Here is a 21,976-nt window from a genome sequence, read left to right as displayed (position 1 = left end):
ACATACGAGTTATCTAGAACAGCTAAACCTATCCTTCTTTACAACAAACATATCATTCCTGTTCTCTACTTTCAAATATCAATTCCTTTCAAACATAATTACTGATCACTACAGGTGGTTGCGAAGGTGTAATTGCCGAGTGATCTCACAAACATAGAGGGCACTGTGTATCTAAGTGAGAGATTTTAAAAATATTGATGAATGGAATGGAAATACATCTAAGGTATTATATCACCTGTCATTTCTATTTACATGATTGTGGCCCAAAAAAGCCTCAAACTTACACTATAGTACAATCTTGTGGTATCCGCTTTCTTGTTGATCCTTTATTCACTTGGTGAGACACTCTGAATACATGAAAGATAATTTCAGTTGGTGCGCCATCAATTTCCAATTATAGCGCCTAGTCATCTAATGTCTCTGCAAGGCATCTGTAGAACAAATACATCTGACACCACAAATATCAGATTCATTGTTTTTCTCCTTAAAATGGCATGCAGTTATTTAATCCAATAAAAAGATGAATAAAAACACACAATAAACACTGATAGAAGTCAACTTTTCTGTCTCTGTGTGTGTGTGACTGCTGCGCACGCGTGCATATGCATGTGCATGCAGGCATGCGTATAGATGGGAATTTGGACACCAAAAACGCCAAAGAAAAACCCCAACTCAATATCAAAGGATTAGTACACACCATATCCACCTCAAGGTCACAGAATCTATGAACTGGATAGCCATTTGTGAAAGTGCTGTACTCTTCTCGAAATATTTGCCTGCTCTTGGCATGAACTGCTTGGTTGCAAAATTTTCCTTCTCTTTTTGGTGCGGAACAAAAAATCTTCTGTATCTAAAACGTAGGATACCTATCATGCGTAAACCACCAATAGATTAAAATAAGACTCCACAAGTACACAAGATAAGATTTCATGCTTCACTTAACTGAGAAAGTTATAAGGACATACTTTGGAGGAATTGCATGCAATCTTGCACTCTAGACCATTAAAAACTTGAAATCCTTCTGTTGCCTTGCATTCATCATGACTGACACATCTTCTTTTATTCCTGCAAAGCAGGCATTATCAGCCATAGAAATCAAGAACTTCGACAACTTTTTTGTTTGTAAACACCTTTTCAGGAAAATCCCAGGCTTCTCCTTTTTGTCAGGAACAACGGAGAGGAAGTCATTGTGCAAATATGCTGCAAAATTGGGATCCATGGAGACCGCAGTCACTTCAGGCTTATCATGTTCAAAGTCCATTAGCTGAATAGACAAATGGGTTGGTGTAGAAGACTGCAGAGAAAACAGTGTTACAATATCAGAATCAGTAACAATTTCCTATTGTAACTGGCACACACACTCTATCAAGCTAAACAATTTGATACCTACACATTCTATACGATATATGTTCTCATCATGGAGAAGAACACGGGCATTTTCATGATAAACTACATCAAAAAATCTTCCAGGTTTTCTTGACTTTTCATATGCATATAGTTGGAGCAGCTTGTTGTCCATTTCATCAGTTGCCACTGTTTGGAGCTGAGGAGAAAATATATGAAGAAGAATGTTTAGGGCAATAAAAGATAAGGAATGGCAGAGAGAAAATTGGAGAGGGGAAAAAAGGTTATCTGAATAGAAATTTCAAGATTTTACCTGTTTGACAAGCTTATATATCAACTTGTCCAATGTGAAAAGAACATATGATTGAGTTCCAATAATAGCTCGGCAATCATCCTCAAATTTCGTATTATCAGAAGAACCATCAAGTAAATTGTAAAGAGCACTCATAAACCTGTAACAGGACTCAATTTAGTATGAATATCATGTCAACATTGACCAAATAGCAAAAAACTTCCAAAACTAGAGCACCTGGCATATTGGTCAATTGAACTTGTATCATTTGAGGCTCTCCATTTCCTTTCAGCAGATGATGAATTGATTTTTGCTGATTGTATTCTCTCGTACAATGTCTGCCAAATTAGGAAACAGATTTGTCTGAATGAAATCAATCACATAACTCTTAAAAGTTATCTACAGGTGACAATCTGCACAGAACTTCAGAAGTAAAACGGGGATTACTTGGTGAAGCCTAAGAAGCACATAGAAGGAATCATTTCCATAGAAAACTCGAGAACCCTTTTCTTTGTCATGTAATGTTGGAGGGACATGCTTTGCTAGAGGCTTCACATTTAGAAGAAAACGTTCTGAAAATGGCAAAATCGTTCCTTCTCCTTCAACATCATGGGCATCAGCCATCCCTTCAGCCTCACCTTCACTTTCAGCTTTATTATCATGCTCATCATGTTCTCCATCTTCCTCATGCTCTTCCCGAGAGCAATCTTCACCATCACCAGATTCACTTCCAGATACATCACCATTTTCAGAGGCATTCTCAGTGTCCTCTGATGACCTGTGAGCACTTTCATCGCCTTCATCATCAGCATCAGCATCGTTTTCTCCCCCATGTTTCGTTTGGTACTGCCTACTTGCAGCACTTTCCTTTGCCTTAAGCAGAGCCTCCAAACCACCTTCTCCATAAGCTGCAAAATTGTCCTCCTCAAAGTCTCCAATTGGAGATAATTCACCTTCTTCTCTTTCAATTTTAAATTGTTGAGCAGATTCATCATTATATTTAGGATTCTTGGCACCTTCTGTTGTCACCCCATTTGTGGATACAGTTGGTCTTGAAAAATCACGACCCTGGTAGATCAATGACAAAATACAAAGTCATCTTTCATAAAGTTGAGAAAAAGATTATTAAGCTTAAGCTTTCCCTTTATTAGTTTAGTAATTTTTTATCATCCCTAAACCAAATCAACCTGTTAAACAGAGTATTGTCCTGCCATTTGTATGTCAAATTCAATGCAAGGAAAAGATACTTCCAAAGTTAAAAATCAGAAATTAAGACAGTCAACTTGGCAAACAATTCGGCTTAAAACCTATTCATGCAATCCCAAGGTAATTGGTTTCAATTTGCCTTGACTATGAGATGAATTGCCTATTAAGAGCATGCACAATTTTAAGTGACAAATGCAAACTCATGAAAGGAAGAACCATACCTCTGCTGAGGGTACAATTTCATTGCTTGAACCTAATCCAAGCCCGCTATTAACTGTACCATTACTTGGTCTTGAAGTAGGAATACTAAGTCCTAGCAACAAAAGGTTGTCTCAGAAATCCAGCTATCATTTTGAGAGGGGAAACATAATCAAAGCAACAACTAGCAATTTCCAGCAGAAAGGAAATAAATATAAGTTACATTATGTTGAAAACATTCGTCAAACCTGATTCTATGTTAGTTTGTCCATTACTTAGATTTGCTCCTGTGACAAGTGATTTGTTTGAATTGACTAATCGTTCATTCGAAGTAGCTTGTTTGCCATTTCCAACCACTGATGTTTCATCAGCTGAGGCTATATTAATCTGCATCTTATCGTGTTGAACAGTACTGCAGGAAGTATCACTCTTGTGAGCTATACGATCTGCATCTGGAGAACCATTTTCCTTAATGCCATTATCTCCATTAAGCAACCAAGCCTTGCAAGAACTCGATTGCTCAGGTGGGATACTCTCATCTCCATTCCTTGAAAGATTTGAATGCTTGTTGAGGACTGTAGCACCACCACCATTTGGGCTTCCTTCACTATCTCCACTTTTGGAAGAATGATTCTTTGCCTTCACAACATCTTCAGTGTCTTCTGCACCCTGAGGCCGGGAAGGAACACCAAGCACGGGTTCCAAGAAAGTTGTCCAAATCTTCATCACTTTGTCCAACTGTTCAGTTGTACAAACTTCTCCACAAGAGTATTTGATGAGCTGGTATAAATCCTCATGAATCTCAGGATCTGGATACTCAAATTCCAAATTAGGTATAATAGGTCTTCTGTTGCCAGCAGCAAATGCAAGAAGCACATCATCTTCTTTACGCTTTTTCTCACTAATTTCCTTGATCTCTGACAATAAGGCTGCAAAACACATTGTTTATTAGCATTATCCACAAATGAAAAGGTAATTATTTTAGGATACACTGCTTTAACTTTATTTGGTACAATAGATGTTTAAGAAGATAACTATCATCTGTCATCATTATAGTTCTCAAGGAGCCAAGATACCAAATTAATATTGCATTATATTACATGTAAAAGGTTACCTTTTGTGCTCAAGCTCTTTGTATCCTGTTGCTTGAAATAGAAACTACGATGATCAAGGGACTTATAATAGTTCTTGGAATAAATTTCAGCCCAAACTTTGTTGAAATCAGCACGACACCTTGCCCACTCTTCTTGTTTCTGCTTCAAACGAGTTAATATGACTGGCAAAGCAAGAGAAGCATTCTTCCTTAATACATCCATCACATCCAGCCCATGATCACCATATAAACGTTCAATACACCTCCGATTCAGAGCTACAACAAGAGAAAAGAATAACATCAGGACAAGAGGAGGGGGAGAGAGTGAGAAATTGAGTTAAGAATAAGTAGGTAAGCAGCCAACACAAAGTCATAACAACAAAAAGAAATGCTCTTTTTATCAAATATCAGCTTATATAACCTGTTAAGTGGTCCTCAATACGTATTGGAGAATCTGTTTTTATTGAGTTGTTGTTGATCTTTTCTAATAGTTCTTCTACACGCTTGGTTGTCACATTAACAGACTCCAACAACATGTCCAGCTCAAACCTGATAACAAGACAACAAGACAACAACAGTAAAGAACATCAAATGATTGTGGAAAACAACATAAACACAAAACTCAAAATCATCAAGTTCGCCATGATGTTGGGTCAAAACTTCCTATAAATACAGAAACCCAGGCACTAGATCTCTGACTTTGACATCAACCATAACAAGCAACAAGCGATGAAGTAAGAACTAAAATATTAAAAAAAGCAAGTTCCTAAAGAAAACATGTGTGCATGCCAAAACAAACAACAAAAATGAAACCAACATAAATTTCAGTCAAACTCAAACCTGTCATCTTCACATCGAAACAGGCTTTCTTCATACTGGTTTTTGCGCATGTGTTTAAAAGAGTAATCTTCACTTCCTGAAGTGACAGATACCCAATGATCATTCAGTACTTCAGCACCGAGTTCTGTCCTCTGGCTCGCTAAAGCTATGGGATACTGCCAAAAGGGTTCAGCATTAATAAACATTTAATAGAAGTTCAGGAATCTCCATTGAAAAATATATGTAATGCAAAGGACAATTGGAAAGTTACTTACATTCTTGGGCAGAAGTCGATAACTGGGAGTGCAGCGCTCACAGTTAGATAGGTCGAGTTCATTAATTGGTTTCAAAAACTTATCCTTGTTGGAAAATAAAGACATCTTATGACCCCCCAAATCTTTATTATTGCTAAATGCTACATTTTTGTCAAGTCTATCCCTTTCCCGTGTTTCACGTTCTCTTTCTTTCACCCCATCTTCCCTCTCGCGATCCCGATCTTTATCCTTGTCCTCTAGCTTGACAGGTCTGGGTAAGTTACCATCATTCCACAAGGATTCTGGAATAAGAAATTAAAAGCATTAGATCTTGCCAGAAATGGAAAAGGTTACTTGAAAACCAAATCATTCCATGATGATTAGATAGGTTTACTAAGAAAAATATAACTCACATTTCAATGTTATAAATAATCTAACTTATTATAATTAATATCTTATACATTATGAACCACATCCATTATCTGACTCAACTCTAGGAATAACTCAGTTTACCAATACATCAAAAACTGAAGTGATGTTATTGGTCTGCAAATCTTGTAACGTGAAGCATACAAGATTATAACATATATTCAAATCAACCAACAAATTGACGTTCAGTTTGGCACTAAGTCTGCTTATAACCCAGTAAAAATAATGCATTCAGCACACACCAAATACTTTATTGGAGAGGCAATGCCATCTCAAGAGAAACACCAATGACATGCTAAGAAGCATACACACATAGGCATGTGCACAAACAAGGAAACAAATCTTCTTGACTTACTTTTACTCACAACACCAGCTAGCAGACCCTCTGCATGACAGATTATTACATAGTGTTAGTGATGCCATATTTCCTAAAAGAAAAAGATGAAGCATCGGTTTTAAAAAAGTTACCATTCTTCTCACAACGTGCCAAAAATTCATTGAAGCCCTCCATAAGATCTGGATACTTTCCAAGTAAATCACCAACCTGATTCAGGCAGAAGTATCTGTGAATTACTAATTCTATTACAGCAACTATCGCTCTACAAAGGGATAAGCAGAATGGGAGCTGACAATTCCATATTATTTTTGTAAGTTTGCTGAAATCTATAAAAGTTGATATCAAAATATGGCTGCCACTAACGATCCTTAGCATGTCATGTAGAAATTAAAAACAGAAAAAGATAACATTAACTAAGTTTTACTTTCGGGTGTTTCTGTTAAAAAAGCCCAAGAATGCAAGTACACAAGAGATGCACCTAGACTATGTATATACTGTATGCAAAAATATCTACTGTTTCAACTGTATTACAAAAGCCACTGAAGAAATCAGAAAATCTTCCTATTTATTTTTTTTTGTTTTTTAGTTTGGTACAAAGCAATCAGTAAATCAGTACTAGCCATACCAAAGATTGCAGTTCTGGTCTTGTAATTATTTCTCTGGTGTATAGGTGAAGACACCTCAAAAATCCCTGGTAATCATCTGGATTACGCAACTTTTCCTTCACTTTCTCACAGAATGCGAGCTCTTGGCTTAAAGCACCTGACATGACATGTAAAATCAAAATATGAAAGTAAGAACACATCACTCAAATACAATAGGAGTCAACTAAAAAGTAACACCTGTGACGATAATTGCAGACAAAAATAATTAAAAATATGAAGACATAAAAACAAAAGCAGTTATGACAATAGTGAACCATATGGTATCCCCAGAGGAACCAGACAGAAAGGAAAAACATAAGAATGCAAAAAAAAAAAAATGATAGAGAGAGAGATGGCACAATCTCAGTTCAGATTTTGTTATCACTCATCAAAGCATTCATTAAGCAAACCAGCGGTTATTTAAAAGATAACTGCTGCATAAGGATCATAAAAGTTTCAAACAGTTTATAGAGAAAAGCACGATAGAACAGCACACAACCTTTTCAATTCATACATGGATAAAAAGATGCAGCCATGTCAACAGCACTCCAAATTTAAAAGAGAAGGTTAACCTTTTTTAATTTTCAAAACATAAACCTAGGTGCATTAATAAAATTAAACAAGTAACTCATTTCTTTGATAAGAAAAGTCAAAAGCTCAAAATAAATATATAGGGAGATGTCAACTTGAGATGATTGTGCTTGATTCAAAATGACAGAATTGTTAAATTACCATTCCAAAAAGGGGCAAAGCATGTAATTTTAATATCATCAGCATTGCACAAACAGAATCTAAGAAATATGAAAATGAAAACCCAAATAAGTATGTAGATATCAAATGTACATAATATGATATATTCTATAATTGTTAAAACTAACAACACAAAGCAGAAGTCCTCATGCAATTAACATCTGAAGTGGCAATGCAAATATCAATAACCGCACTCCACAGTGACACCTTTCTTTCTTAGTGAAAATAAGAGAACATATTTCTAGAACTCATGTATTTTCTCGACACAAAAAAGGCACAATTGCAAAAAAAGCACATGTGCATAAACCAACATAAAACACAATAAACAACTCACTTTTCACAGCATTTTTATCATCACAAGTGGATGAAACAGGAAGCATTCCAAAGTTTTCATCGGCATCCCCACCTTGATATTCAGCAGCGTCTTCAACCCTACGAGCAGGTTTCCTTTTGGGGGGAAACCGTTGCATGAATTCACAGTTACCATCATGCTCATAATCTCTATCTTCCCGTTCTCTCCTATCTCGATCTTCTCTCCTCTCCTTTTCCTTTTCACCACGCCTCCTTTGGTCTTTGTCTGATCTGATCAGAGATCTATCATGCTCTGGATCAGGACGGTCAACACTGAAGTCACAATCAGCATGGGAAGCAGCGGTCCTTTCTTTCTGGGAGGTGATAAAAAGAAGCAAATCTTACAACTTGCTGATCAATATGAATGAAAAGAGGTTATCAAAGAAAGGAGAAACCTTATCCACATGCATTTGGCGCATTGTGGGCATAGCAGAGCTCCTATCACGAAGAATGGAATTCCTAACAGATGGAGCATAGTGAGCAGAGGCTGCAGCCGAAGAGTCAGGTAGAAAATGGGTAAACTCCACAAGCAGATCACTATGGTCTTGAAAAAGTGTAGCAACCTGCAATAAAAAGAAATTTAATTAATGATAATGATAAAAAATATGAAAATTTTAGATATCCTGAGACAGTAAAGGAAAGATTATACACCTCTTGGTAGACTTCAGTGATGGATTTATTTTCTTTCCTGTACATGTTCAAAATGTCTAAAAATGATTTGTAAACATGATCATCACCTTGAAACCTTGTCTGCAAAACACAATTTATAAGGCCAAAATTCTTGAAGCCCAAAATATAGTCCCCAACCATGGATTCACATTTACGCAACAAAGTTCTTACCTTAATTTTGTTCACAAAATTAATTGCTTCTTCAAATTCAACAGGCTTCTTCTGTGGAGGTTGTTCATCCTCTAGAGGTAGTGTGATCTCATATCCCTTAGGCAAGAAGGTATTGAAACCTAAAATTAGGTCACGATGCCCTTTAAATAACTCCTTCACCCTTGCTATGACACCTGCAGTGTCAATTCTACAACCAACAGAACATAGAAAACAAATTAAAACAATAACCAGTAGACTTTTAAAATAATGGGAAAAATTACCACATATTATATAACATATCATGATTAAACCTTTGAGCTTTGAAATCCTTCATGACCTCAAGAAAGTCATCATATTTTTCCCTTTTGTCTTGAAATATGTCCTTCACAGCCTTGAGATATGCCAAGGCATCATTTGTGGTAAGTTTTTGTCCACCGCCGCCGCTGCTGCCACCTCCTCCTCCTCCTCCACCACCACTAGTAGCACCTCCTGCCATCATCTGGGGTTGCACCGAGCTTCATTGCACAAAGATTTACATTTGATAAGTAAATGAATAAATCACAAGATTTTTAAAAAAAAAAAAAAACACAATAGATCATGGACCAGATTCAACTAAAAGTTCATCTCAAACCATATCAACATCATGGCTTTATTAGGAATAAATAATATGCAATTATGCATTCTTTTTTTTTTTTTTTGGAATTATTTTTTTAAGTCAAAAAGATTTGAATTCATTCATTCCAAGCATGATAATTGGCAAAAAATAAATCAATTGAATAGAATTCTAGCAAATTTTTTCATCTAAGACATGGGGCATATATTACTAAAGTGATCTGTTTAAAAGAAAATTGGTTATTATGATAATTGGTATTTTTGATTCCAGTCACATTCACAAATGGAATCAAACTCCTAGAAATAGAATCCCAGCCAAAACCTGTCTTTCTTATCTGGTCAAACAAATATGAAAATTCTTAAAGCTTGAATAATGCCCCAAACACTAAACAAGATTTAACAGAGGGGACAAATAACTCGACCATAAAAATCAACAGAAAGCACCCAAAAATTTTACATGTAGTGAGTAATCAATGCAATTTGCTTCAACAAAACTCAAAAACCATAAATAAAATAATTTACAATAAAATCAGAAAAACTAAAATTAATAATGAAAGATAACACATGGAGAGAGAGATGACAGGAAAGAGCTTACGTTTCTCCTCGAGAAGAAACCATGGGTTTTTTAAGTTGAGAGCTGATGTAAACATCATCTCTTGACCTCTTCATCCTTCTTCTATAACTAACCAAAATCTATCTCTCTTTCTCTCTCTCTCTCTCACTCTTTCTTCAACAACAAATCATGCTCCCATAACTTCAATTGAACAAAAGGAAAACCTACAAGGTAAAGAAAAATCACAAATTTAAACAGCAAGCAGATCTAACAAAAAACACATAAATCAAAAACAAAAATTTCGAAGAAGCAGATCACTTGTACAATATAAAACACAGAAAGGTAAACAAGTAATTCGCATTTACTTGAAGATAAAGCGATATCGAAAATTACACACACAGGCAAACCAAAACGCGAAATTTGCAGAGAGATAAAGATCGTTTACTCGCTAAATTACCAAAATAAAAAGACTTTCAAAAATAACAAACAATAAATTAAAACAAAAGGAGGATGAGGAGAAAGAGCTGTGATTCTGAATGGGAGATGCGGTGAATTTGGTGAATTTTTAACGAACCTTTCAAGGAGGGAGAGAGAGAGTGGTGGTGTTTTCTTTTTTCTTTTTTTTTTCTCTTGAAATTTTGTTCTTCTGTATGTAAAGAGAAACAGAGGGGAGGATGCAAATATTAAGTTTTTAATTGAGAATATGATGCTATATATATATATGGGAGGCTTTTCTCCTTGTGATATTGAAAACAACCACCACAATACGAGTTAAGAGAGAAGCATAATAGAATTTTGGAGCCTGGAGATAGTAAATTAGACGGCCGTTAACCGGTCACTTTATCATTTGATTACCTGCTCTATCCGGTTGCTTTTAGTCCTATTATTTTGCGAGTACAAATTAGGGCATGGTTAGGGCTTTGGGATGAGTCGATCTTTATTTATTTTGGGACAAAGAACGGGGATACTGCAGTGGCAAATTATGTAATTTTATCACAGTAGAAGGGCATATGGATAAAAAGAATGGGCATTCTGAGTGTTTGTGGAATTTTAAAATTGAATTCTACTACTACTGCTACAGTATAACTTATTATTTGTGACATAAGGTTAGGGCAAAGTCTATGGATTTATGGATTTTGATTTATTTATTCATTTATTTTTATTAATGGGTGGTTAGAATTTGTGGGAAATTACTAATTTTTTCATATTAGATGAGAAATTTAGGTCTTGCTCTATGTGAGGAAACCCATAAATAAGGATATATTTAGTATTTTAATAAAAATTTTATTTATGTACGAGATTAATCATGGAGCATTTTATTTATTTGCAACTGTAGTTTGCAGCAAGTGTGGGTGGTGGGTTGGAGAAGACATAAGCTTAAACTAAATCCAATTGGGCTATGGCCCAACCGCAAATCTTTGTTTTTCTTTTTTCTTTTTTTTTCCTCTCATAAGGCTTTTTGCAATTCAAAGGAAGGCATTAAGGCCCTTAACCCACTTTTTCCTCTTCCCTTTACCGTGAGATTTTGTTTAACAGAAAAGAAAATGAACAAAGTATTTTAAAGTAGCTTTTTTATTATTTTAAACCATTCATAATTTTTATTATTATTTAAAATAAGAAAAATATTATTTTGCAAAATAAAACCTTCTTAATTTTCTAATTTAATAAATTGAAAAATATTTTTTTTTAATTTCTAAAAAAACATAAAGTATAATTTTATTCTACTCATTGAGTCATGTATCTTCATTTAATTTTGATAATCAAGGTTTATGCTTAGCTTACAATCCATATTACTAGCATTAATAATTAGATCGAAAATGAAAATCATATCTCATGCCTACACTAAATATTATTTAAAGTCTTTCAACTCCATGATTTTCATGGATCATTTATCAGTTAATATTTAATTTAAAGTTTTTAATAATTTAATTTTAAAAAAATTTAAAAAACTAAAGAAAACAAAATTATGGATTAATTTAAAATTATTAGGCCCCTAGACTTAGCATAATGATAGCCAAAGGGGTACAATTAGGGATGATAAAGAGTTGGAGTATTTCTGGAGATTCGATCCGATCAAATTTTGACAATTTAAGTTTGAGGCGGGTTTGAATTTAAAATATAATGTCCGTAGTAAATTTGAATTGGATTTAAATTTTATTTTTAAGTATTCATTACTCGAATTTATTTATAAAATCAACAGAAAGCACCCAAAAATTTTACATGTAGTGAGTAATCAATGCAATTTGCTTCAACAAAACTCAAAAACCATAAATAAAATAATTTACAATAAAATCAGAAAAACTAAAATTAATAATGAAAGATAACACATGGAGAGAGAGATGACAGGAAAGAGCTTACGTTTCTCCTCGAGAAGAAACCATGGGTTTTTTAAGTTGAGAGCTGATGTAAACATCATCTCTTGACCTCTTCATCCTTCTTCTATAACTAACCAAAATCTATCTCTCTTTCTCTCTCTCTCTCTCACTCTTTCTTCAACAACAAATCATGCTCCCATAACTTCAATTGAACAAAAGGAAAACCTACAAGGTAAAGAAAAATCACAAATTTAAACAGCAAGCAGATCTAACAAAAAACACATAAATCAAAAACAAAAATTTCGAAGAAGCAGATCACTTGTACAATATAAAACACAGAAAGGTAAACAAGTAATTCGCATTTACTTGAAGATAAAGCGATATCGAAAATTACACACACAGGCAAACCAAAACGCGAAATTTGCAGAGAGATAAAGATCGTTTACTCGCTAAATTACCAAAATAAAAAGACTTTCAAAAATAACAAACAATAAATTAAAACAAAAGGAGGATGAGGAGAAAGAGCTGTGATTCTGAATGGGAGATGCGGTGAATTTGGTGAATTTTTAACGAACCTTTCAAGGAGGGAGAGAGAGAGTGGTGGTGTTTTCTTTTTTCTTTTTTTTTTCTCTTGAAATTTTGTTCTTCTGTATGTAAAGAGAAACAGAGGGGAGGATGCAAATATTAAGTTTTTAATTGAGAATATGATGCTATATATATATATGGGAGGCTTTTCTCCTTGTGATATTGAAAACAACCACCACAATACGAGTTAAGAGAGAAGCATAATAGAATTTTGGAGCCTGGAGATAGTAAATTAGACGGCCGTTAACCGGTCACTTTATCATTTGATTACCTGCTCTATCCGGTTGCTTTTAGTCCTATTATTTTGCGAGTACAAATTAGGGCATGGTTAGGGCTTTGGGATGAGTCGATCTTTATTTATTTTGGGACAAAGAACGGGGATACTGCAGTGGCAAATTATGTAATTTTATCACAGTAGAAGGGCATATGGATAAAAAGAATGGGCATTCTGAGTGTTTGTGGAATTTTAAAATTGAATTCTACTACTACTGCTACAGTATAACTTATTATTTGTGACATAAGGTTAGGGCAAAGTCTATGGATTTATGGATTTTGATTTATTTATTCATTTATTTTTATTAATGGGTGGTTAGAATTTGTGGGAAATTACTAATTTTTTCATATTAGATGAGAAATTTAGGTCTTGCTCTATGTGAGGAAACCCATAAATAAGGATATATTTAGTATTTTAATAAAAATTTTATTTATGTACGAGATTAATCATGGAGCATTTTATTTATTTGCAACTGTAGTTTGCAGCAAGTGTGGGTGGTGGGTTGGAGAAGACATAAGCTTAAACTAAATCCAATTGGGCTATGGCCCAACCGCAAATCTTTGTTTTTCTTTTTTCTTTTTTTTTCCTCTCATAAGGCTTTTTGCAATTCAAAGGAAGGCATTAAGGCCCTTAACCCACTTTTTCCTCTTCCCTTTACCGTGAGATTTTGTTTAACAGAAAAGAAAATGAACAAAGTATTTTAAAGTAGCTTTTTTATTATTTTAAACCATTCATAATTTTTATTATTATTTAAAATAAGAAAAATATTATTTTGCAAAATAAAACCTTCTTAATTTTCTAATTTAATAAATTGAAAAATATTTTTTTTTAATTTCTAAAAAAACATAAAGTATAATTTTATTCTACTCATTGAGTCATGTATCTTCATTTAATTTTGATAATCAAGGTTTATGCTTAGCTTACAATCCATATTACTAGCATTAATAATTAGATCGAAAATGAAAATCATATCTCATGCCTACACTAAATATTATTTAAAGTCTTTCAACTCCATGATTTTCATGGATCATTTATCAGTTAATATTTAATTTAAAGTTTTTAATAATTTAATTTTAAAAAAATTTAAAAAACTAAAGAAAACAAAATTATGGATTAATTTAAAATTATTAGGCCCCTAGACTTAGCATAATGATAGCCAAAGGGGTACAATTAGGGATGATAAAGAGTTGGAGTATTTCTGGAGATTCGATCCGATCAAATTTTGACAATTTAAGTTTGAGGCGGGTTTGAATTTAAAATATAATGTCCGTAGTAAATTTGAATTGGATTTAAATTTTATTTTTAAGTATTCATTACTCGAATTTATTTATATAAATAATTAATTTAATATAAATATATATTTTATAATAATATTTATAAATTTTTTATATGTATTTATTTAAAAATTAAAATTTAAATATTTTTTATGAATATTAATTTTTTTAAATAAAAATTATTAATTAAAAATATTTTTATATAAATTATTAATAAAAATATATGAAACTAAACGAATTCATATTTTATTTATAATAATAATCGAATTTAAAATAAATTTAAATATTATTAATATAAATAGAATATTTTAATTTTTATGGAGACCTTACCTCTTTGCATCCCTAAATACAACATCCCTTTCCCTTCCACTGAGTGTAAAAAATACATTGCATTTGGGCTGCATATGAACTTTATTTATATGGTGAAATTGAGCCATTTGAACAGAAAAGCCCAAATAATGGGCTTATAGGCCTGTGTTTGGTGATCATTGGTTCAAAATTTTGCCAGGATTAAAGTTCACCCGGTCTCCAATGGATATAACTAATATCAACTACAACTAATAATTTTGGTCTGCCTTAGCTGTTAGTGGGCCTTTTTCTTTACAAGACCATGAAGATTATGGATCATTGAGTTCTTGTAATATGATGAGCCTAGCCTTGTTTTGGATAAATGAATTTACTTTGATTTTTTATTTTAAAAAAAAAAAAAAAAGGAAAGGCAGTCTTTGTTATGCAAGTTATAGTTGTATGAAGCGTTTCTAGCAAAGGAGACAAGAGAAACAAGATGTCTCAATCATCATAAATTTTTATTAGACGGTAAAGATTGCCTGCCTGTCTACCTAATTACCAACCACTCAGATCAGAAGCTTGAAGCTTCTCCTAATATCAACTTACCCATTTATTTGACCATAAACTTTCTAATATTTTTTAAAATAAATTACACTAAATTATTTAATATTCTCATAATAAAAAATAATGAAAAGATGCCCAGCCAGCAGATCCTGCACTGATAGTTTCACTGGATCTTTTAATTATTTAAGAATTACAAGAAAATATTGAATATTTTTTAAGTTAATTTTTTAAAGAGCACTGTCATCCCATCATAGAGGTGAAGCCAAAAACCAGTCAATGATTGTCTTGCAGCTTCCATTGAAATTATGAGGGTTGGTGATAATAGTGCTAATAGCCAGCTAACAAACATTTCAATGATTAAATTAGTTTCTTTCTCCAAATGGGTTTTTAAGGGTATGCTTTAATGTCTTTGGAGTTAGATCTCTTGGTGATTTAGCATCTGAACCACCATTTTCACAGAATAGGAAAACTTGGAGTTCCATGAAGCTAACTCCAATGTTCACCAACTAGCTAGCAATAATATTTGTCTATTTTAAGTAAAGTCACCATCCCATTTCATCAAATCATGAAGTGCTTCACCTATGGTACTGTGCCCTTGCCTAACAAGATCAAATGTAAAATCCAAGGCCACTGATAGATACCCCTCACAGGTCGTCTCAAACGCCACATTGAAAATTGTAGATCAAAGGGAAATGCATTTTCCTTCCTATCTAACAAACACAAATGAACAAATTGGATATAGGACCAAACTAAAAGGCCACTTGTCACGTGGCTATGGCGGTTGGCCGAGTAAGAGAATATCTCTGTAGGTATGCCAAACATGGTTTAATTCCCCATAGGTAGCTAAGATAAATAATTATCCAAGCTCTCTTGGCCGGCTTTGTTGCTCCCAACCGAAGCTTTCATGCGGCAACGTCATTGAAGAAGGAAAACACACATGAGAAATGAGTGAGCAAAATTGAAGAAATTCGATAGTCATGGACACAATATTTGGGCTCCCCATGCGATGGGCTAGCAAAATCAAAGGGATAAGTTTATCAAATGGGTCTGCCTCGAAGTCAAACAACATACATAAACATGGGACTAGTGTTCCATCATGTATATTTACAACCACACTTTTCTCCTTATCTAGTCTCCTTTTGTCCACAATTAATTTTAATAAACATAGAATTGTTAGAATAAGTGAGTTCTAATTAACGTACATACTGATGATCTTGTATACAGTTGCCAAGTATTTTCCCATCAACCCAATGATACAAATAATCCAATAAAATGATCCGATTCCTTTCGATGTGGACAAAACAACACAGATGTATAGCATTCTGCGTAATGAGGAGTCGGCATCAGCACGCACAATGAACTTGGAATAAAGCACCTGCTTTTGTTGGTTAAGAACTTAATTTATACTAATTAATTGTATTTTATTTCCTAACTGGTTGGTTTATATAGCAATTGGAAAATAGTAGCTTTTGGTACATAACATTATATCTCATATTATGTACCTCTTTCTTTTTAATCTAGTTTAATTATTGATCAATGCAAATATATTTTAGTCTTCTCGAATATAATTGATGATTACAAAAATTAATAGTTGGTAAAAACAAATTAAATAATCGATTTTTAATATAATAATAATAATGGTTCAGCCACTATTTGATAATTATGCCCAAAACTGCCAAACCCTTTTGACATTGTGGATTAAAAAGCAAGAGGCCACATGGATTATAGCTCATTTTCTGTCTCATCTGCCCTTCAAATTAGGGAAAGTTAACATTCAATAGTTAGTTAAGAAATTTTCTTCTGCTATCTCATTGCATCCACGTTCAATATTTGATTTTTCTCAATAAATTTCACATTCTTTATTTTTCTATATATAATTTATAATATGATTGTTATATGTTTAGTTATAACAATTCTATCATAATCGATATCAATTATTGTATTCAATAATTTTTCCTGCTTTAGGCAATCTCTTAACAGTGGTTCAGTGTAAAAAATCTAGATATCCTAATTGAGCTAGTCCTAGAGCAATCCTTTTTGTCTTTGTATATGTGGAACTATGGATAGAGTGTTGACTACATCCAACTTGTCTTAATGAGGACATGATCCTAATCACATGCATCACATTGGCTACCAACTAGAAGCTATCCAAGTCAAACATGTAAGTCAACAAATCAAACGGATGGCATTTGGTGGTTCTGATCAAATGATTAACAAGGCGGTTGGATCTTCATGATGAAAAAAAGATATGCAAAAGCAGGGTGATCATTTTACTGCACCTAAATAGTAATAAATAAATGGAAGTGTTGCTGATCACACTCACCTCCAAATCCGGACATGTCTTGCTTTTGCTAGAAACTCTTGTTTCTTTCAGTTCATTGAATTTCCATCCTCAGTGTCACGTGATCCGTTGTGCTTGTTTGTATCCCTTTAACAATTGCTGCTTCCCATGTCTTCGTCACATGCTCCACATTTACCTCCTCTTTCATGGCTAGCTTTGTGGGTATCTTTTCTTCTTCATTCTTTTACCAATACAGTTGCCCATCATCAAAGAGATGCCATTTTCATGGCCTCTTAGTAGAAGTTTTCCGGAGTATGCACTTTCGGCAGGATTTTAAACTCGATCTTAACCAGATGAGCACTAAATTGAACCAATTCAGCATTAACACAAAACAACAAAAAATAGATAGATGGAGCCAAACCTTGTGGGTGGAGACTTTTTTGCATCACTAGGGCCATCGGATATTGTCCTGTTACATATTTATATATTTTTTGTGATAAAAGAACCCAAAAATAGAGTTTTATTCTTTCTAAGAAAAAGAGAATTTATTAGTAAATCAGCTTGTATTTTTGGAGAAAATGAAAAATGTTAAAAAAAAGAGGGAAAAAATTCCGCTGACTTGTCAAATCCAGTTCCCGTACCCACGCAATCCTTCCTTGCCCTTGCCCACCGAAAATTTAAATATCCACAGAAGCACCTTACTAAATGCTACTGACAACCACCTTCTTCCCCCGCCAATACCAGCCACCGCCAAAATCCACCGGTTGCCCAATGCAAAGGCGCAGCCGATTGACATAGACACTACGAACCCACAAATTCAACGCCATCACACAATGTCTCCCAAGAAAAGATCTCCACCTCCTTCAACCGCTAACGATCTCAAGCACAGAGTCATCACCTGCCTCGACAAGCTCTCCGACCGTGCCACTCTCTCTCTCGCCGCAACTGAGCTCGAGTCCATCGCTAAGACCCTCAATCACGACTCCTTCTCCCCTTTCATCAACTGCATTCATAATACCGATTCTTCCTCCAAGTCTCCCGTTCGCAAGCAATGCGTCAACCTCTTGACCGTCCTCTCCAACTCCCACGGCAACTCCCTCTTTCCCCACCTCCCCAAAATGATCTCCACCGTCACTCGCCGCCTCCGCGACCCTGACTCCGCAGTACGATCCGCCTGCGTCGAGGCCACAGCTGCTATGTCCTCGCGGATCACTGAGGCGCCGTTTTCTACTCTGTCTAAGCCGCTTATTGAGCTGTTGACGCTTGAGCAGGATTTTAATGCTCAGATCGGTGCCTCCATGTGTTTGGCAGCGGCGATTGACGCGGCGCCGGAGCCAGAGACGGAGCAGTTAAGGAAATTGTTGCCGAGGCTGGGGAAGTTGGTGAAGGGCGAGGGTTTTAGAGCGAAGGCAGCTTTGTTGACTGTGATCGGTAATATCGTTGGAGTAGGCGGCGCGTCGAGTAAGGGCGTGTTGGATTGGTTGGTAGCATGTTTGCTGGAGTTTCTGAGCAGTGAGGATTGGGCAGCCAGAAAGGCTGCGGCGGAGGCCTTAGGAAAGATGGCTCTGGCGGAGAAGGAACTGTCGAAGGAACATAAAGCTGCGTGTTTGAGTTCCCTCGAGAGCAGGAGATTTGATAAGGTACTGTCCGTTTTCTTTTATCCTACCTTCTCTACTTCCGTTTATTTCAGATTTTCTTGAATATTGTTTGGTTGCCCAGAAAATGTGGAAATGTGAAGAAGAAAAAACTTTCTTTGCTTCTAACTTTTTAGTTAGGAATTTGGTGTAATAGGTGAAGGCAGTTCGGGAGACTATGAATCGGACCTTGGAGTTGTGGAAGGAAGTTCCTGGAGTATTTGATGAAGTTTCAGAATCGTCTCAATCAAAATCTTCTTCAATAGGTAATAATTATTCTTTTAAATTTGTTCATTACTCGTTCAACGTTCTAATAGTGGATCGTAGTTGATAAAAACCGTTTGTCTTTCAAGTACAATTGTTCTTTTGGAGACTTTTGCCACAATATTGAAGAGTATTCGCATTGATAAGCTACCAAAGATTTATGCTTTTCTGGGTTTTTGCCATGCAATCAGATGCTATTGGTGAAAGCTTCCCTTCTGCCTCTGATGATTCTCATAAAGTCGGTTTTAAATCTCCTCAACCAAAGAAAACAGTCCACGCAAACAGGTCCCCCCAATTTGATTCTTCGTCTGTGACCACTGCCAGAAAACAAAACTCCGTAAAGAGTCAAAATGACAATCCAAAGACAGCAATGAGTCATAAAATGGACCACAGGAAAACTTCTGCCTGCAAAACTGAAATTGCTCTTCCAAAAGACGCTGGCTGTGGAGATGATATCAAAAGGGGTAATTCTGGAGTTTTTCAATCAGAGGAGGATGCAAACAATGAGAAATGTAGGCCAGATTCAGAAACAAAACATGTCCTCTGCAGTAGCATCCGAGAAGATAAACGGCACAAATTCGGTGGTCTGAGATCTGGTTCGAGGGTGGTTCCATTTGATGATGATGATAACTTTTACAACAAAAATTTTGAGGCCGATAATCCTGATGAAGAATATTTTAAGAACAATGAAGATATTGAGGATCTGTCTTTGATATGTGATCAACTTAGGCAGATTGAAAACCAGCAATCCAATCTTTTCGTCATTCTCCAGGTACATTATTGCTGATCTTATGTACATTTGTTATAATCTCTTCACCTTCACAATTATGTATTTTCAACGAGGAAAACACTTTCAACAATTTATGCGGAGAGACTAACCCTTGTCATTGGTCATCATGCCAATGTCCATCTAATTTAAGTGAATCCTGATTTCAACATGCTAGTAAATTTCATTGCCTATTCACAATGTATCACAATAGTGAGATGCTGATGCTCAAACGTTAGGGTAACCCCGTGCTGACTTTATTTCTCTCAATTATTCACTTGAATATAGAAATTTATTGGGAGCTCCCAGCATGGGATAAATTCTCTGGAGACACGTGTTCACGGCCTGGAGATGGCACTGGAAGAAATTTCATATGACTTGGCATTATCAAGTGGAAGGATTGCTAATACTGACTATGCAGATAACACATGTTGCAAACTGCCTGGTGCAGAATTCTTGAGTTCTAAGTTCTGGAGGAGAACAGAAGATAGGTATTCTACTTCAAGGTTCTGTTCGCCTGGGAGCATGCAATCACTGGATGCTGCACAAAACAATTACAGTAAAGATGCCAGCTCCAGAACATTCAATGCAAATAGCCAAAGATTTCAGCATCAAAATAAGAGTGGATTCATCTTGAATTCATTGACTGATGTTCGCAGTGTGGCCAAGAGGAATTTGGGGTTCTATACAAATCGAATGTCAAATAACATAATTCAAGATAACGAACAAGTTCAAAAAGCCAACTTGGAATAGAAAATCTCCATCAATTTCCTGTACAGTATAAGTGAACTTATGCGACAGGTAATTTGATTTTGGAAGTCTTTTCTTTTTCTTGATAGGCAATTAGATACCTAAAGCTTACCCTCCCTGTATTTGTATTCTGCTATTGTTAAAACTTTGCAGAATATTTCATCACTTTTTGGTATCAATTGACTAAATTCTGCTGAATTTTTCAGCGTTCTCTTATTGTATTATTGTTGGTGAATATCTCAAAGGACAAAGGCTGCAAATGATTCCTAAAAAACTTATGATGGCATGATAGGCTTTCTTCTTTTAAACTGTCCTATTTTTCTTGGTGATTAATTTCTGGCTCTGGTATACGAAATAAGAAATCATTCATATAACTTTTACTGAAGTACAGCATTTGTTTAGAAGCTAAATATAAAAATGGTTATCATTTTTACTGAAAACTTAGTTTTGGCTGTCATTTTAATTTGCATTTATGCTGAAAGGAATGCAATATCCTGGTTTGCTTTAACCTTTGTGGTCATTATCTTGAATATTTCAGGTTCTCTGCTTAAACAATATTGACCAAGAACAAGCATCCTTGGCTATCAAAACCTGAAGATGGCACCGAGTCTGCCACAGAAGGTCTTGAATGTGAAATTTCTGAATTGCTGCTGCCTTCTTATCCATTATTTGGGACTGGAGTAAAATATCATCCAAATTCCCTAATTTAGAGGCAGCATTCTCCTTTTATATGGGTGCCAGAGCATGTCTCTGCATTTAAGCTTTTCTTATTTAGCACTTGCTTCCTCACTGATACAACCTGTACTGTACAGATCCTTGCGGCTTGTTATACTTGTTTAGTATGGTGAATAAAAGCGTCCATTTTTGTGGAATTTCTGGATTTGCTCTTATGGGCTTATAGCCCAATCGTAAATGAATAAGTTGCGAAATGATGGAATGCAGCCCATCCCATGTAACAAAATGACTAGAAGCTTTAAGCAATTTGTTGTGTTAATGTGGTATGATGCTGATAAGTTCTTAAAGGCACCCACAAAGGATATGAATCTTTGAAGTTACAACTGGTGAAGCCCATGGTGGGACATGGTACTTGATGATCTGAGATCCAGGGACATGGTACTTGATGATCTGAGATCCAATTGAATAGGGTTTTACAAGGGTTTTGTGTTACTGAATAAGGCCTTAGCTTTCTGAGGAGGGGACTCCTCTTTTATACATTGTCTTGCTTGCTGGTGACGTGTAAAGGTCTTTCCAGGATTGGGCCACGCGTCTCTGCCATGCGG

General features: G+C 35.1%; 2 protein-coding genes across 5 annotated transcripts; one reads left to right on the top strand and one right to left on the bottom strand.

Annotated features, from left to right (window-relative positions):
- Window positions 1–172: 172 nt before the first annotated feature.
- LOC110609258 (paired amphipathic helix protein Sin3-like 4) lies at window positions 173–10,435 on the bottom strand. Of its 4 annotated transcripts, none has more exons than XM_021748715.2 (24): window positions 10,276–10,435; window positions 9,744–9,925; window positions 8,848–9,051; window positions 8,558–8,744; window positions 8,369–8,467; window positions 8,113–8,280; window positions 7,701–8,031; window positions 6,598–6,734; window positions 6,104–6,179; window positions 5,991–6,020; window positions 5,228–5,508; window positions 4,974–5,128; window positions 4,555–4,682; window positions 4,155–4,409; window positions 3,289–3,969; window positions 3,064–3,155; window positions 2,084–2,704; window positions 1,874–1,974; window positions 1,658–1,796; window positions 1,391–1,543; window positions 1,131–1,294; window positions 966–1,065; window positions 698–866; window positions 173–448 (listed from the first exon to the last, which is right to left on the bottom strand). In XM_021748715.2, the coding sequence occupies exons 2-23, from the start codon at window positions 9,815–9,817 to the stop codon at window positions 723–725; spliced, it is 4,320 nt and encodes a 1,439-aa protein (XP_021604407.1). In that variant the 5' UTR covers window positions 9,818–9,925; window positions 10,276–10,435; the 3' UTR covers window positions 173–448; window positions 698–722. The 4 variants fall into 4 exon arrangements, with proteins under 4 accessions (XP_021604407.1, XP_021604415.1, XP_021604433.1 ...); XM_021748723.2 differs by having other exon boundaries at window positions 966–1,053; XM_021748741.2 differs by having other exon boundaries at window positions 7,773–8,031.
- A 7,425-nt stretch (window positions 10,436–17,860) lies between these two features.
- LOC110617687 (TORTIFOLIA1-like protein 4) lies at window positions 17,861–21,568 on the top strand. The gene is made up of 5 exons (XM_021760645.2): window positions 17,861–18,922; window positions 19,074–19,182; window positions 19,372–19,952; window positions 20,235–20,747; window positions 21,235–21,568. The coding sequence occupies exons 1-4, from the start codon at window positions 17,861–17,863 to the stop codon at window positions 20,697–20,699; spliced, it is 2,217 nt and encodes a 738-aa protein (XP_021616337.1). The 3' UTR covers window positions 20,700–20,747; window positions 21,235–21,568.
- The last annotated feature ends 408 nt before the right edge of the window (window positions 21,569–21,976 follow it).

This window comes from Manihot esculenta, chromosome 1 (genome assembly GCF_001659605.2).
Source record: "Manihot esculenta cultivar AM560-2 chromosome 1, M.esculenta_v8, whole genome shotgun sequence".
Lineage (NCBI taxonomy): Eukaryota > Viridiplantae > Streptophyta > Magnoliopsida > Malpighiales > Euphorbiaceae > Manihot > Manihot esculenta.
This window is presented reverse-complemented; position numbering and strand designations above follow the sequence as displayed.

Bases quoted from the DNA above. Each gene is read 5' to 3' on its own strand.
- LOC110609258 (XM_021748715.2), bottom strand. From the start codon at position 9,817: ATGAAGAGGTCAAGAGATGATGTTTACATCAGCTCTCAACTTAAAAAA. The intron at 4,683-4,973 runs GTTTGAGTTTGA...TCTTGTTATCAG, and splicing joins TTTCGATGTGAAGATGACAG to GTTTGAGCTGGACATGTTGT. The intron at 1,797-1,873 runs GTGCTCTAGTTT...GTCCTGTTACAG, and splicing joins TCAATTGACCAATATGCCAG to GTTTATGAGTGCTCTTTACA.
- LOC110617687 (XM_021760645.2), top strand. From the start codon at position 17,861: ATGAAAAATGTTAAAAAAAAGAGGGAAAAAATTCCGCTGACTTGTCAA. The intron at 18,923-19,073 runs GTACTGTCCGTT...TTGGTGTAATAG, and splicing joins AGAGCAGGAGATTTGATAAG to GTGAAGGCAGTTCGGGAGAC. The intron at 19,953-20,234 runs GTACATTATTGC...ACTTGAATATAG, and splicing joins ATCTTTTCGTCATTCTCCAG to AAATTTATTGGGAGCTCCCA.